The following is a 14501-nucleotide window of genomic DNA, read 5'->3' as shown; positions in this document are numbered from 1 at the left end:
TATGTATCATTTCAGTTGGTGTTTCAATACATAAGCACAAAAGATTTAACATTGAATTTTCTATTTCTTTGGAAATTAACAAAAACATCACGGGACGAACGTCTGACGGAGCTGACGAACATCTGACGGAGTTGACAAGTTTAACTGATTTAGGTTCTAGACCACCTAGGATCTTGATTCTGGTGACTAATCCCACATTTTCAAGGATGAGGAATACAGTGTTACTATTTATATTGGCCCTGTGACCATGGCAGCCATTTTCAAAATGGCAGCCACCTGCTGTTATTTTACAATAACTCAAGTTCTACACCACCTAGGATCTTGATTCTGGTGACTAATCATACATTTTCAAGGATGTGGGATACATTGGTACTATTTAGATTTGTCCTGTGACCATGGTAGACATTTTTCAAAATGGCCGCCAACTTTCTGTTATTTCCCAATAACTCAAGTTCTACACCACCTAGGATCTTGATTCTGGTGACTAATCCTACATTTTCAAGGAGGAGGAATACAGTTTTATCTATTTAGATTTATCCCGTGACAATGGCAGCCATTTTCAAAAATGGTGGACGTGCTATTATTTTACCAATTTAGTCAGGGAATATTATCAGAATAATGTCAAATCTGTGAATACATTTCTTACCAAGACTTTTTTCACCAATGTGTTTGTAAAGGTGTCTACTAACATATCCCACATTGGTTTCTATTGAACCACCCTAGGGGCATTTTTGACAGCTGCTGAAAGTTGGGTACCATACCAAGTGGCTATGGCCAAACTAGGGAGTCTATGGCCAAACTAGGGGTCAAACCCCTTGGGCTAAATTCGGCCATATATCCACTTGCCCAAATGTGCTGACCTCATTTTGTGATGATGGCTATGGCCGTTTTCAGCCCAAGGAGTGTTCTTCGTGCATAGCTAATGCTTGGAATGCATTCAGAATCATGAAAACTCCCTAGTTTGACATGTCACATGCTACTTAAAGCATAATGTACATTTTGCCTTAAATAGGTTGTTTATGGTACCCCAACTTTCAGCAGCTGTCAAAAGGTCCCCTAGGGTGGTTGAATATAAAGCAATGTGGGATATGTTAGTAGACACCCTTCCAAACACATTGGTGAAGAAAATTCTTGTTAAGGAATTTATTACCAGATTGTATTAATATCCCCTGACTAAATAACTCATCTTCTAGACCACCTAGACCCGACTTCACCAACAGAGACCCGATTGACACCTAAACAACAAGTTTGGACAGCCCCACCAATTAGTGTTACGGAAAATAGCAAGTGTCTACCCTAGGCCCAGAGGGAGACACAGAACTTAGATGCGGCTCACATGTTGCACGACTCCTCAACAAGCTGCCACCATAGATGAGAGCTGAATTCTGCCGCACAATGCTCTGCAGCCCAGGAGCAACCAACACCATTTTGGAGTTCTCTGAGTGGTTGAAGGACGAGTCCTAGCCATATAGCCTGTGCAAAGGCAAACACCTTGAAGACCTGCTTGAGGTGAACAGTGTGCAGTGAACAGTGAGCGAAAGACTAAAGACAGAAGATCTGCCTTCAGGACTATCAGGCAGGATGTGCAGACACTGAAGGCATCAGTGTCGTTCTGTGTCCCCAGCATGTCAACCAAAGCAATGTTACCAAATCAAAGGAGCCTTCACCTCAAGTCACCTGGGGCTGGGTGAGCAATCGTATCCTGTATCTAGCCTCACAACTAAATACAGACACTTGGCCAGACTGCCGTTTGAAATAAAAGGGTCAAACCCTTCATCCTGATTGGGGAAGACCACCCCACCTAATCACACCAACCGAACAAGTGAGGTTGGGGCCTCCAGGTGGGCCAGCAGCCATCTGCACAAGACTGGGCTGGACCCTGCAGGAAAGCAATCTCCAGCCAAGACAATGTAAGTTGACTATAACAGAGCCCCAGAACACAGAGCTCATGAGAAGGATGGAGAAACACTGGCAGGAGGCCACCAAGATACAACGCCACACTGCAGTGGCCAGTGAAGTCAAACTGTGCGTCTGTACCTGAAAGGGACAAGTCAAAGGCCAGAAAGCCCACCTCCTTTTAATGTCCTGTCAGTAGCAACTCCACCTGCACCTGAAATAAGCCCTGACCCCTCCCAGAGAAAGTTCATCCTTGAAAATGTAATGATTAGTCACCAGAATCAAGATCCTTGGTGGTCTAAAACTTGAGTTATTGTAAAATAACAGCAGGTGGCGGCCATTTTGAAAAACAATGGCTGCCATGGTCACAGGACAAATCTAAATAGTACCAATGTATCCCACATCCTTGGAAATGTATGATTAGTCAACAGAATCAAGATCCTAGATGGTGTAGAACTTGAGTTATTGTAAAATAACAGCAGGTGGCGGCCATTTTGAAAAATGGCTGCCATGGTCACAGGGAAAATCTAAATTGTACCACTGTATCCCTCATACTTGAAAATGTAGTCTTAGTCACCAGAATCAAGATCCTAGGTGGTGTAGAACTTGAGTTATTGTAAAATAACATCAGGTGGCGGCTTTGGAAAATGGCTGCCATGGTCACCACAAGACAAATCTGTGATGGCCCTATAGCCAAAAATGTTCCTTAAGGCATGCTCTAACTGTGTGCCAAATTAGAATACGTCCCATTATTAAAAAAACTATAATTTTAGTTTTAGGAACACTTTTGTCAACTCCGTCAGATACATGTCAACTCCGTCAGACACAAAACCTGACGGAGTTGACGTCTGACGGAGTTGACAAAATGTCATTTGTTTTCATCTTAACCCTCTGTAGTACAATGTAGCCATTTTGTTTTTGCTTCATTTGTTAGCTAAACCTAACCCTAAACTAAAATAATAAACATTATTTTGGAATTCTTAACAAAGATCAGAATAATGTCCTGACGGAGTTGACATGTAAAAGCTGTGACCTCATTGATATCAACATTGTTTGTTTAAAATATCAAACAATTGAATGCTTGTCAGACCAGGTGCTCCACTGTTGCAACAAATATAAATAAACGGGACTTGGAAAAGGAGTCTTCAGGCTAAATCTGTCGACAATATTTTCTGATTAATTTAAGACTTTTAAAAAACCTGAAGGAGTTGACGGGAGACGTGGGACACACATTTGATATGAGATATCTAATGGAAAATATAAATTAAAATTAACTGTGTATATTGTTTGCTATGTTGTTGACAATCTACTTTAATTTAGTATGTTGTGATTGTGACAGTATTAGACACTTTTTTAGCAGTTTGAAATTGTGACCACTTGCTGGGGACAGGCTAAATACAGACGTTTTTGGGTACAGCGCCTGCTTTTAACTAATTCAGATGGCATATGAAAACAATTATAATGAAATTAATGGCATAATAATACACAACTGTATTACATTTAACTTTGCAAATGCTTTGATTTTTATGAATTAATTTATTTTTAACATAAATAAGGCTCTTATGTGTGGGACATGTTTTTTCCACTTTTGCCCCTCATCTCAAGAATGAGTGATATATATATATATATATATATATATATATATATATATATATATATATATATATGTATATATATATATATATATATATCCAATACACGTATTGTAATAAAATACACAATGTGAATTAAAAAATGTCTGATTCTACGTCTTGGTGGCATGACCCATGATGGACTTCTTAGTGTTTCTCTCAGGTTTCAAAATGATTAGATAACACTTTGGTCCAAACAGTGCCACCAAAATGCCCAAACTAGATGCTAAAATAGCAAACACCTCCACTACATCGGCATATTTGCCTGGAGAGCTGATATATGCTGGTATGAAGGCTATCCACACGGCACAGAAGATCAACATGCTGAAAGTGATTAACTTAGCTTCATTGAAGTTGTCTGGAAGATTCCTTACCATGAATGCTAGGAGGAAACTGAGGAGTGCTAGTAAGCCAATATAACCTAGTAACACCGCAAAACCAACTGTTGATCCAACATTGCACTCATAGACTATCTTTTCAGAATAGTATTGTGTGTTTTTATGAGGAGTTGGTGAGGCAGACACAAGCCAGACTATGCAGATTATTGCCTGGATTGAAGTAAGAATCAGAACTGTTCCTCTCTGCTGCATAGGACCAAACCACTTAATGATGTCTGCACCACCAGGCTTGGAGGCCTTGAACACAGCCAGCACCACCATAGTCTTTACCAGGATGCAGGAGACACACAGCACAAAGCTGATCCCAAATATTGCATGCCTCAGCTGACAAGTCCAGAGTCTGGGACGACCAATGAACAAGAGTGAGCACAAGAAACATAGTTTGAGTGAAAGCAAGAGTTGGAAGCTGAGTTCTGAGTTGTTGGCGCGAACCATGGGCGTCTCTTTATGATAAACAAAGATCCCCAGGACAATAGCACAGACAAATGTTCCTAGCAATGACATGGTTGTTAAAGAGATTCCCAGGGCCTCATGGTAGGACAGGAACTCAATGCTCTTCGGGACACAGTGGTCACGCTGGGGACTGGACCAGAAGTCCTCTGGACACACGGTGCACTCTGTAGAGTCTAACAAATAGGACAAGATTAAAGGGACAGACACGTATCTTCTTATAACCTTCTGTACATACTGTAGCTACGTTATGTAACCCTACCTGTCTCATTGCTGAACTCTCCCTCAGAACAAGCAATGCAGTCGTAGCAGCAGACAGGTTCTCCTTTCCTTCTGGCCACACGGGTTCCAGGAGAACAGCTCTCACTGCACACCGAACGAGGAGGCTGCAGAGGAACGTGACAATGATTAGTTTAACTATACATTTCATTCACATCATGAGCTCAATTAAACATTTTAGAAAGCTGAAATTACTTTTGCGGATTGAAAGTTCCAGAAGATTCTGTCTTCATCAAGGGTGAGTTCTTCATCTCCGGAGGCTGTCTTCTTGAACACACCTACGTTGTGAATATTTGTGCTTCCATCAGGGATCCACGCCCAGTTCAATACATCAAAGATTGGTAAAGCATCACCATTCTCATCAAAGTATACACGATCACCACCAGATGTGGTGAAGTTGACCTTTTCCAGGTAATAGAGAAGCTAGAAATGGTGATGAGCAGAATCATGAAGAGCAAGAGACTTTAAAAACATACTCAAGGGTCCTATTATGTGCCCAAGTCACGCTACACACTATTTGGGGATTTAAGCATTGTGCAAGGGGTGTTCCTGTTGCTGAGTTGCTATCTTCCGGCCTCATTACTAAAACATGTGCTCTACCCCTTACATTATGCATTGCCTTTGAACAAAACCATATTCATAATGTCACCCACATTTGTTGAGAATTAGGAGTGAGGAAGACTTCTGCATCTTGTGTGACTATTGCATAATGAAGAGATGCATGACCACATTTCTAGACAAGAAGACACAGCGGTAAACGCGTATTTTATTTAAAATCAGAAGAACATTTACCACCTGTCCCCACAGACCACCTTCAGAAGAACATGTCATTTACCACCTGCCCCCTACACAGACCAACCTTCAGAAGAACATGTGATTACCACCTGCCCCCTATACAGACCACCTTCAGAAGAACATGTAATTACCACCTGTGCCCTATACAGACCACCTTCTAAAGTCAGCCTCTTCAATGTAGGAGAGAGTGCGAGTGCATTTTCTGGCAGCGTATCTCCTGCGGAACACCAGCGGCAGTGGGTAGTGTTTCTCGGCGGCATCAGTCTAACACTCTACCCCAAACCCTTACCCTAACCATAACTGCAAGCACGACGCAACGCATGTCGGACCAAACGCACTGCCGTAGAAGCGAGCGGCAGTCGAGTGTCATAATCCCCCAAGTTTCCCTTGCAGCTGCCGCCCCTTACCGGCAGTTGCGGCGGCTGGACCGCGGCGGCTGGATCGCGGCTGCCGAACGGACCGACAGAGCAGCAGAACAGAACTGTCCTAATCCATCCACCTACTCCGGCAGCTGCCGGTCCTCCAGCCGGCAGTGCCGTGTCTCATGCCGTTGCCGGATTATGCACTCTGCAATGTAGGACCAGAGATGAGGGCATGTCTACACAAAAATGAGCTGGCATCCGGTTCTGTCAAATATTTCACAAGATTCAATACACCACCAAGATACCCATGTACCTGTCTAAATACTTCCTTAATGTAAACAAAGTCCACACCCACAACACCAGAGGGAGTGCAACAAACCATGTACAACCCAGATTCGGCACAAACAAGGGACTAAATGATTTTCGCTCCTATGCCACCAAAATGTGGAACGCCCTACCAACATTCATTAAGACGATGTGAATCCCTTGACTCCTTCAAAACCGCTCTCAAAGGGAATCTACGGACGGCAGCAATTAGAAACTGGCCCCCGTAAAATCTGAATCCCCCCCCAGTCTTTGTATTGAGTTTGTGCTTGAAATGTACTGTAATTCTACAAACTGTTAATAAATATTTCAATCAATCAATCAATCAATCAATCAATCCACAACTACTGTCATGTTAAGTTACACGTTCTGTATTTAGTTAGTGCTTTACCTTACTATTTTCCTATTATTTTGTTATATTGTTTTCCTTGTGTCTTAGTTCCAGTTGGAGTTTCCTTTACACTTGTGTTCTCCTCGTGTATGGATTTTGGTGAATAAACCGCCTGCAATTTCGACTGCTCTGCCTCTCTGCCTTTGTCCTGCGTTTGGGTCCTAACCCTCTTGATTCACACCGTGACACCTACACACTACACATACATATTTTTTCTATTAATATGTATTTTTTTCATTTAGTAAGTAAGTAAGTAAGTAAATTTTACTTGTAAACCACCTTTCAAGACAAAGTCACAAGGTGCTGAACAGAACACAGAACAGCAATCAACAAGTTAAAACAAACAGGAAAACATAGCACAATAAAGTAAAAAGACAATAAAGAATTTAACGAAGAATAAACAAGGCAAAAACTGAAAACATAGGCATGTAGAATGGTAAACTAGAGGCAGAATCACAAAAACATAGGTATGTAAAAATAAATCAGGTAAGAACTACAAGGGAAAATAAATAGCCTACGGAATAAATGTGTCTTTAACTGTCTCTTAAAAGTGTCTACTGACTCAGCATTTTTTAGCATGAGGGGCAGGGCGTTCCAAAGAGTAGGGGCAACCACTGCGAAAGCCCGGTCGCCCTTTGTTCTTAGGTTAGACCCCGGCATCTTCAGTAGATGTTTGTCTGAGGACCTAAGGGGTCTTACATTGGACTTTGGGGGCAGTAGGTCACAAATGAAGGGGCCAGCCCATTTAATGCTTTGTAGGTTGTTAACATAATTTTAAAATCAATTCTGGCCTTAATTGGAAGCCAGTGCAAGGAGGCTAATACAGGGGTTATGTGGGCCCTACAGTTGGTGTTTGTGAGTATTCTGGCTGAGTTTTGCAATGTTGCGCAGGTGGTAGAAGCAGTATTGGGTGATCTTTTTAACGTGACATTCAAGGTTCATCTGGGTGTCAAAAAAGACACCCAGGTTTTGTGCTATGGGTTTGACGTTTGTTGCCAGTGGACCAAGGGATTGACGGATTGTGTTGGAGATAGTTTCAGGGCCAATGATAAGTATTTCTGTTTTGTCTGCGTTTAGTTGAAGGAAATTTTGTCTCATCCAATGATTTATGGCGGTTAAGCAGTCATGCATGACAGAGAGTTTGGAGAGGTTATTTTGTTTAAAAGAAATATATAATTGCGTGTCGTCGGTGTAACAGTGGTATGAGATGGCTTCGAAAGTGTTGATAAGAGTGCCTAGGGGGAGCATATAAAGGGAAAACAGAATAGGACCAAGTATGGAACCCTGGGGGACCCCACAGGACAGGGGAGCTGAGGAGGAGGCAAAACTGTCAACAGCAACAGCCACGCTTCTACCAGACAGGTACGAGGAAAACCAAGCCAGGGCCAACCCAGTTAAACCAGCCCACTGATGGAGTCGATCGAGGAGAACGGCATGGTCGATTTATACTGTGCATCTATCCATTGTTATATTACTAATGTTGCCAAATGATTCACGTTTGATTGTTTTGATTGCTATGATGAGATATAAACTGTTAATAAACTAGAATGTTCTCTAAGTCTCACCTGCACAGCCCAATAATATGTTTTTGTTTCAAATGTGGTGTTTTTAAATGTGCAAATAAACAATAAATAGAAAGGTTAACTGAATTAATATCGCACCTGCCATGGCTGTATTTTCTGCAAACTGGCACAGCTGTGCCCAGGGAAAGGCCCTCTTCCTGGCACACACTGCAACATGTCATGGAAGGCGTGGGCCAGAGCATACACAGCCTTGTACACGTTGTACTCTGCAGTGAGATCAGACACATCCAACAGTGTAGTTTCTGCCGTTCCCAGGTCCTCTTGTCCAGTACACGGGTCCAGGTCTTTTTTCCGACACCTTTTTAGCCGACAGGACAATGGTCCGACAGTTTCGGACTATTGTCTGAAATACCGTCTTTTTACTCCAACAGTCCGACACGACATTAGACAGACAGAAGTTGCGGCAATAGTCCGACAAACCGTACGTTAGACAGGTCACCCTTAGGTTAGACACCCCTTAGGTTAGACGGGACAATAGTCCGACACCCCTTAGGTTAGACGGGACAATAGTTAGACGGGACAATAGTCCGACACGGGAGGGGAGGAGTGGGGTGCTTGTGTGTGTGTGTGTGCGTGCGTGCGTGTGTGCGTGCGTGCGTATACAGTGTGCGTGCGTGCGTGCGTATACAGTGTGCGTGCGTGCATATACAGTTTCTGTGTGTGTGTGCCTGCGTGCATGAGTGCGTGCGTGCGTCATCATATTTATTATTATTATTATTATTATTATTATTATTATTACTACTACTTTGTATTATTATTATTATTATTATTATTATTATTATTTATATGTCATTGTATTTAATATTATTATTATTATTATTATTATTAATATTTATACTTCATTGTATTTATTATTATTATTATTATAACTATTACTATTACCATTATTATTATTATTATTAATATTAATATTAATAATATTATTATTGCTACTACTTTGTATTATTATTATTATTATTATTATTACTACTACTTTGTATTATTATTATTATTATTATTATTATTTATACGTCATTGTATTTAATATTATTATTATTATTATTATTATTATTATTAATATTTATACTTCATTGTATTTATTATTATTATTATTATTATTATTATTATTATAACTATTACTATTACCATTATTATTATTATTAATATTAATATTAATAATATTATTATTGCTACTACTTTGTATTATTATTATTATTATTATTATTGTTACTACTACTTTGTATTATTATTATTATTATTATTATTTATACGTCATTGTATTTAATATTATTATTATTATTATTATTATTATTATTATTATTATTATTAATATTTATACTTCATTGTATTTATTATTATTATTATTATTATTATTATAACTATTACTATTACCATTATTATTATTATTATTAATATTAATATTAATAATATTATTATTGCTACTACTTTGTATTATTATTATTATTACTATTACTATTACTATTACTATTACTATTACTATTATTATTACTACTACTACTTTGTATTATTATTATTACTATTACTATTACTATTACTATTACTATTATTATTACTATTACTATTATTATTACTACTACTACTTTGTATTATTATTATTATTATTATTATTATTACAGTGTGTGTGTGTGTGCATAGATTGATTGCTCAGTAGGGCCAGTAGGGCCCAGTAGGACCCATTAGGACCCAGTTGGGCCCACTAGGACCCAGTAGGGCCCAGTAGGACCCAGTTGGGCCCAGTAGGACCCATTAGGACCCAGTTGGGCCCAGTAGGACCCAGTTGGGCCCAGTAGGACCTAGTAGGGCCCAGTTAGGGCCCTAGGAAGGAGGGAGAAAGGAAGGAAGGAAGCAAGCAAGGAAGGAAGGAAGCAAGGAAGGAAGGAAGGAAGGATGGAAGGAGTGTGTGTGTGTGTGTGTGTGTGTGTGTGTGTGTGTGTGTGTGTGTGTGTGTGTGTGTGTGTGTGTGTGTGTGTGTGTGTGTGTGTGTGTGTGTGTGTGTGTGTGTGTGTAGGCCCAGTTGGGCCCAGTAGGACCCAGTAGGACCCATTAGGACCCAGTTGGGCCCAGTAGGACCTAGTAGGGCCCAGTTAGGGCCCTAGGAAGGAGGGAGAAAGGAAGGAAGGAAGGAAGGAAGCAAGCAAGCAAGCAAGCAAGGAAGGAAGGAAGGAAGGAAGCAAGGAAGGAAGGATGTAAGGAGTGTGTGTGTGTGTGTGTGTGTGTGTGTGTGTGTGTGTGTGTGTGTGTGTGTGTGTGTGTGTGTAGGCCCAGTTGGGCCCAGTAGGACCCAGTAGGACCCATTAGGACCCAGTTGGGCCCAGTAGGACCTAGTAGGGCCCAGTTAGGGCCCTAGGAAGGAGGGAGAAAGGAAGGAAGGAAGGAAGGAAGCAAGCAAGGAAGGAAGGAAGGAAGCAAGGAAGGAAGGATGGAAGGAGTGTGTGTGTGTGTGTGTGTGTGTGTGTGTGTGTGTGTGTGTGTGTGTGTGTGTGTGTGTGTGTGTGTGTGTGTGTGTGTGTGTGTGTGTGTGTGTAGGCCCAGTAGGGCCCAGTAGGGCCCAGTAGAGCCCAGTTAGGGCCAAGTAGGACCCAGTAGAGCCCAGTTAGGGCCAAGTAGGGCCCAGTAGAGCCCAGTTAGGGCCAAGTAGGACCCAGTAGAGCCCAGTTGGGGCCCAGTAGGGCCCAGTAGAGCCCAGTTAGGGCCAAGTAGGGCCCAGTAGAGCCCAGTTAGGGCCAAGTAGGGCCCAGTAGAGCCCAGTTGGGGCCAAGTAGGGCCCAGTAGAGCCCAGTTAGGGCCCAGTAGGGCCCAGTAGAGCCCAGTTAGGGCCCAGTAGGGCCAGTAATAATAATAATGATAATAATAATAATAAACTTTATTTATAATAGCACCTTTCATACATAAATGTAGCTCAAAGTGCTTTACAGAGCAGAAAAGATAATAAAAACAAAAGCAAAACAAAACAGCATTAAAACAGGCATGCAGTTAAAACAATAGGACAATAACGCAGTGTCAAATCAGGAGAAGGCAGTGGTACAAAGATAAGAACAGATAAAATAAGGCAACGACATTAAAAAACAAGCAGTAATACAATACAGTGAGGACGTGAATAACAAAAAATAAAAGATCACTTAAAAGCTATGTTGTAGGGTCTTGAGCTGAGCTTTAACAATGTCTACAGAGGCTGCCTGTCGAAGGTACAGTGGGAGCTTGTTCTATGCCGACGGCCCGTAGAAGCAAAAAGCTGCTTCACCGTATTTTTTAGTTGCCATTTTTTTAGGCAAAGCGAGCAGGCCAGCAGTGGAAGACCTTAGGGGCCAGTAGGGCCCAGTAGGACCCATTAGGGCCCAGTAGGGCCCAGTTAGGGCCCTAGGAAGGAGGGAGAAAGGAAGGAAGCAAGGAAGGAAGCAAGGAAGGAAGGAAGGTGGAAGGAAGGAAGGAGTGTGTGTGTGTGTGTGTGTGTGTGTGTGTGTGTGTGTGTGTGTGTGTGTGTGTGTGTGTGTGTGTGTGTGTGTGTGTGTGTGTGTGTGTGTGTGTGTGTACATGTGTGCAATGCAATTGGGGTACTTGGTATGCTAAATGATGTATAGGAGTCGAGTGGCGCGCGTCCTACTGGGTCCTACTGGGCCCTACTGGGCCCTACTGGCCCTAATGGGCCCTAATGAGTCCTACTGGCCCTAATGGGCCCTAATGAGTCCTACTGGGCCCTACTGGGTCTACTGAGCCCTAACTGGGCCCTACTTCCCTACTGGCCTACTGGGCCCTAACTGGGCCCTAATGGGTCCTACTGGGCCCAACTGGGCCCTACTGGGTCCTACTGGGCCCTACTGGGTCCTACTGGGCCCTACTGGCCCTACTGGGCCCTACTGGCCCTACCGAGCAATCAATCTATGCATGCAGGTACAGATGGACAAACCAGGCAGTGCCAGTGGCTACGGATCCAAGTAGGAAAAGAGATAAAATAATAATAATAAATATGATGAAGTATTAATATAAATATTAATAATAATAATAATAATAATAAATACGATGAAGCACGCACGCACGCACACACACACACACACACACACACACACACACACACACTGTATACGCACGCACGCACAGTCGCACACACACACACACACACACCCCCACACACACACACAAACACACTGTATACGCACGCACACACACACACACACACACACACACACACACGCACGCACGCACACACACAAGCACCCCACTCCTCCCCTCCCCTCCCGTGTCGGACTATTGTCCCGTCTAACTATTGTCCCGTCTAACCTAAGGGGTGTCGGACTATTGTCCCGTCTAACTATTGTCCCGTCTAACCTAAGGGGTGTCGGACTATTGTCCCGTCTAACCTAAGGGGTGTCTAACCTAAGGGTGACCTGTCTAACGTACGGTTTGTCGGACTATTGCCGCAACTTCTGTCTGTCTAATGTCGTGTCGGACTGTTGGAGTAAAAAGACGGTATTTCAGACAATAGTCCGAAACTGTCGGACCATTGTCCCGTCGGCCAAAAGGGTGTCGGAAAAAAGATCGCCACCCATAGTACACACCCTTCCACCAGCGTCCACCCACTCTGGTGGAAGGGGTGAAAATTTACACCTGAACGTGTGTTCCCAAAACTGCCTCACCTGAAAGAACACAATTCATTCATAAGTAAACCCGTAAATACAATGGTGCAAAAAGGATAACACAAAATGTCCTAAGGGCTTGTATCCATTGTGGTCCTGTTTATTCAATTAATTGAGACATTTAAAGACATGCAATTAAATAAATATACAATCAAATTAAACAAAAATACTTACTATGTTATCCTGGTCATTGTCAGGACGTAATTTTAACAAGACGTCTTTGAAACCTGGTATCTCTCCACGACGGATGGCAAAACCCAGGGTGCCTCTGAGGTATGGCAGGAGGTGAGGAGACTGGAGATGAGAATCTCCCCACCAACCTGAAGTGGCAGGTAAGATCCATATCAGACCTGTCACATTCTGCTTAAACACCTGTTCATCGTTTCGAAATAAATGAAAGGCATGTCTTTCTTTCAATACATTCTCATTTTAGATTCTTCTAAATTAACATCCTCCACAGATGTATCGTAACACCAACCTCATCCAAGACATTATGCATATAGGGCCCGTATCCAAACATAATGACCACCCGAGCTGTGGACGTCTTCATCACAGTGACGATCCTCTGGAGTTTATCCAGGTCATTGTGGAAGGGAAGAGCCTCTGAATAAGCCACACAACCCAAACCAGACTGGTCCAGGCCAGACTGGAACAATCGGGCGCCGTCACGGCCAGCATCATCATCACTGAACAACAGTCCTACCCAGGTCCACTCGAACCACCTCATAATCTGGAGCATAGCTCGCACCTGAGAAGAATGGACGGAAATGTACTTAGGTTAGATCATACAGTACATGCGCAAACGGCGGCCCAGGGGCCACATACGGCCCCCGTGTTCACTTATGTGGCCTGCAGTAGTGGTGGGAACTTTCGTTCTTTTCAGTGAACGGATCGGTCGTTCGTTCGTTCACTAAAATGATTCGTTCATTTCGTTCATTTCGGTCCTGTACTATAGGATCCGTACGGACCATACTCTATGGCACGGACCCACCAGTCACTCGAACGAGTCGTTCAATCATTGGCCGAGCCAGGCCGATCGTCCTTCCAGGCTATGGGATTTTCTCTGGGAGGGATGGGGTCTAATCTCCTCTTGTGCGGCTGAGAGTAGCCATTTTTTCCCCTGCGGTCTATGGTAGTAGCATAGTAGCACTGTCAATTAGCATCGGACATTTGCGCTCGTTATAGCTAAATACAGTATTAAAAAATTATGAATTATGATCGAAAATCTCAGTTACAATGAAACTGAATGGAGGTGTTTTTTTTAAGGGTAACTGTTCCGTTTTGGCAGAGTCAGACGATCCGCGATGTCAACACCAGTCACTCCTCCCAGTCACCCTGATGCCTTCTACCTGGGCATAATTTCCTCTTTACATCCCCTGTCTTCTGGGACCACCAGAGCTCCACTATAGCAATTATCACAATTTAAATAAATAAGCATATTGAAACTATTTCACATTAACAATTTTGGTAAAACTAAGATATTTGAGGGGAAATATATAATTTATATCCACAAATAAAATATTATCATTGATTAATTCCATTTCTCTACCCTCCATCCCTTTAGTTTCCATGGTTGGTTATTGAGCCCCTCCTATATTTAATCTATACTAACCAATTATGGTAATATGAATTGTATGCTATTAATGCTATTAGTATAAAGAAGGAGCCTAATCTATTTTCATGTTTTTATAGCATTAAATACTATATATATTTTTTGGTATGTATTAGCCTGTTTATTTTCCATTGATATAATTTCACCAT

The 14501-nt window shown here is 42.2% G+C and overlaps 1 protein-coding gene across 1 annotated transcript; it reads right to left on the bottom strand.

Annotated features, from left to right (window-relative positions):
* Positions 1-3640: 3640 nt before the first annotated feature.
* On the bottom strand, positions 3641-13479 carry LOC310868143 (extracellular calcium-sensing receptor-like; the record flags this gene model as incomplete). Its single annotated transcript, XM_083778409.1, has 5 exons — positions 3641-4551; positions 4638-4761; positions 4850-5077; positions 8188-8407; positions 13259-13479. 5 exons carry the CDS (start codon positions 13477-13479, stop codon positions 3641-3643), a joined length of 1704 nt encoding a protein of 567 aa, XP_083634535.1.
* Positions 13480-14501: the final 1022 nt, after the last annotated feature.

Source organism: Protomyctophum parallelum (genome assembly GCF_964188405.1).
Source record: "Protomyctophum parallelum genome assembly, chromosome: 12".
Classification (NCBI taxonomy): domain Eukaryota; kingdom Metazoa; phylum Chordata; class Actinopteri; order Myctophiformes; family Myctophidae; genus Protomyctophum; species Protomyctophum parallelum.
Note: the sequence above shows the minus strand (reverse complement) of the source record. Positions and strands in the feature narration are given on the sequence as shown.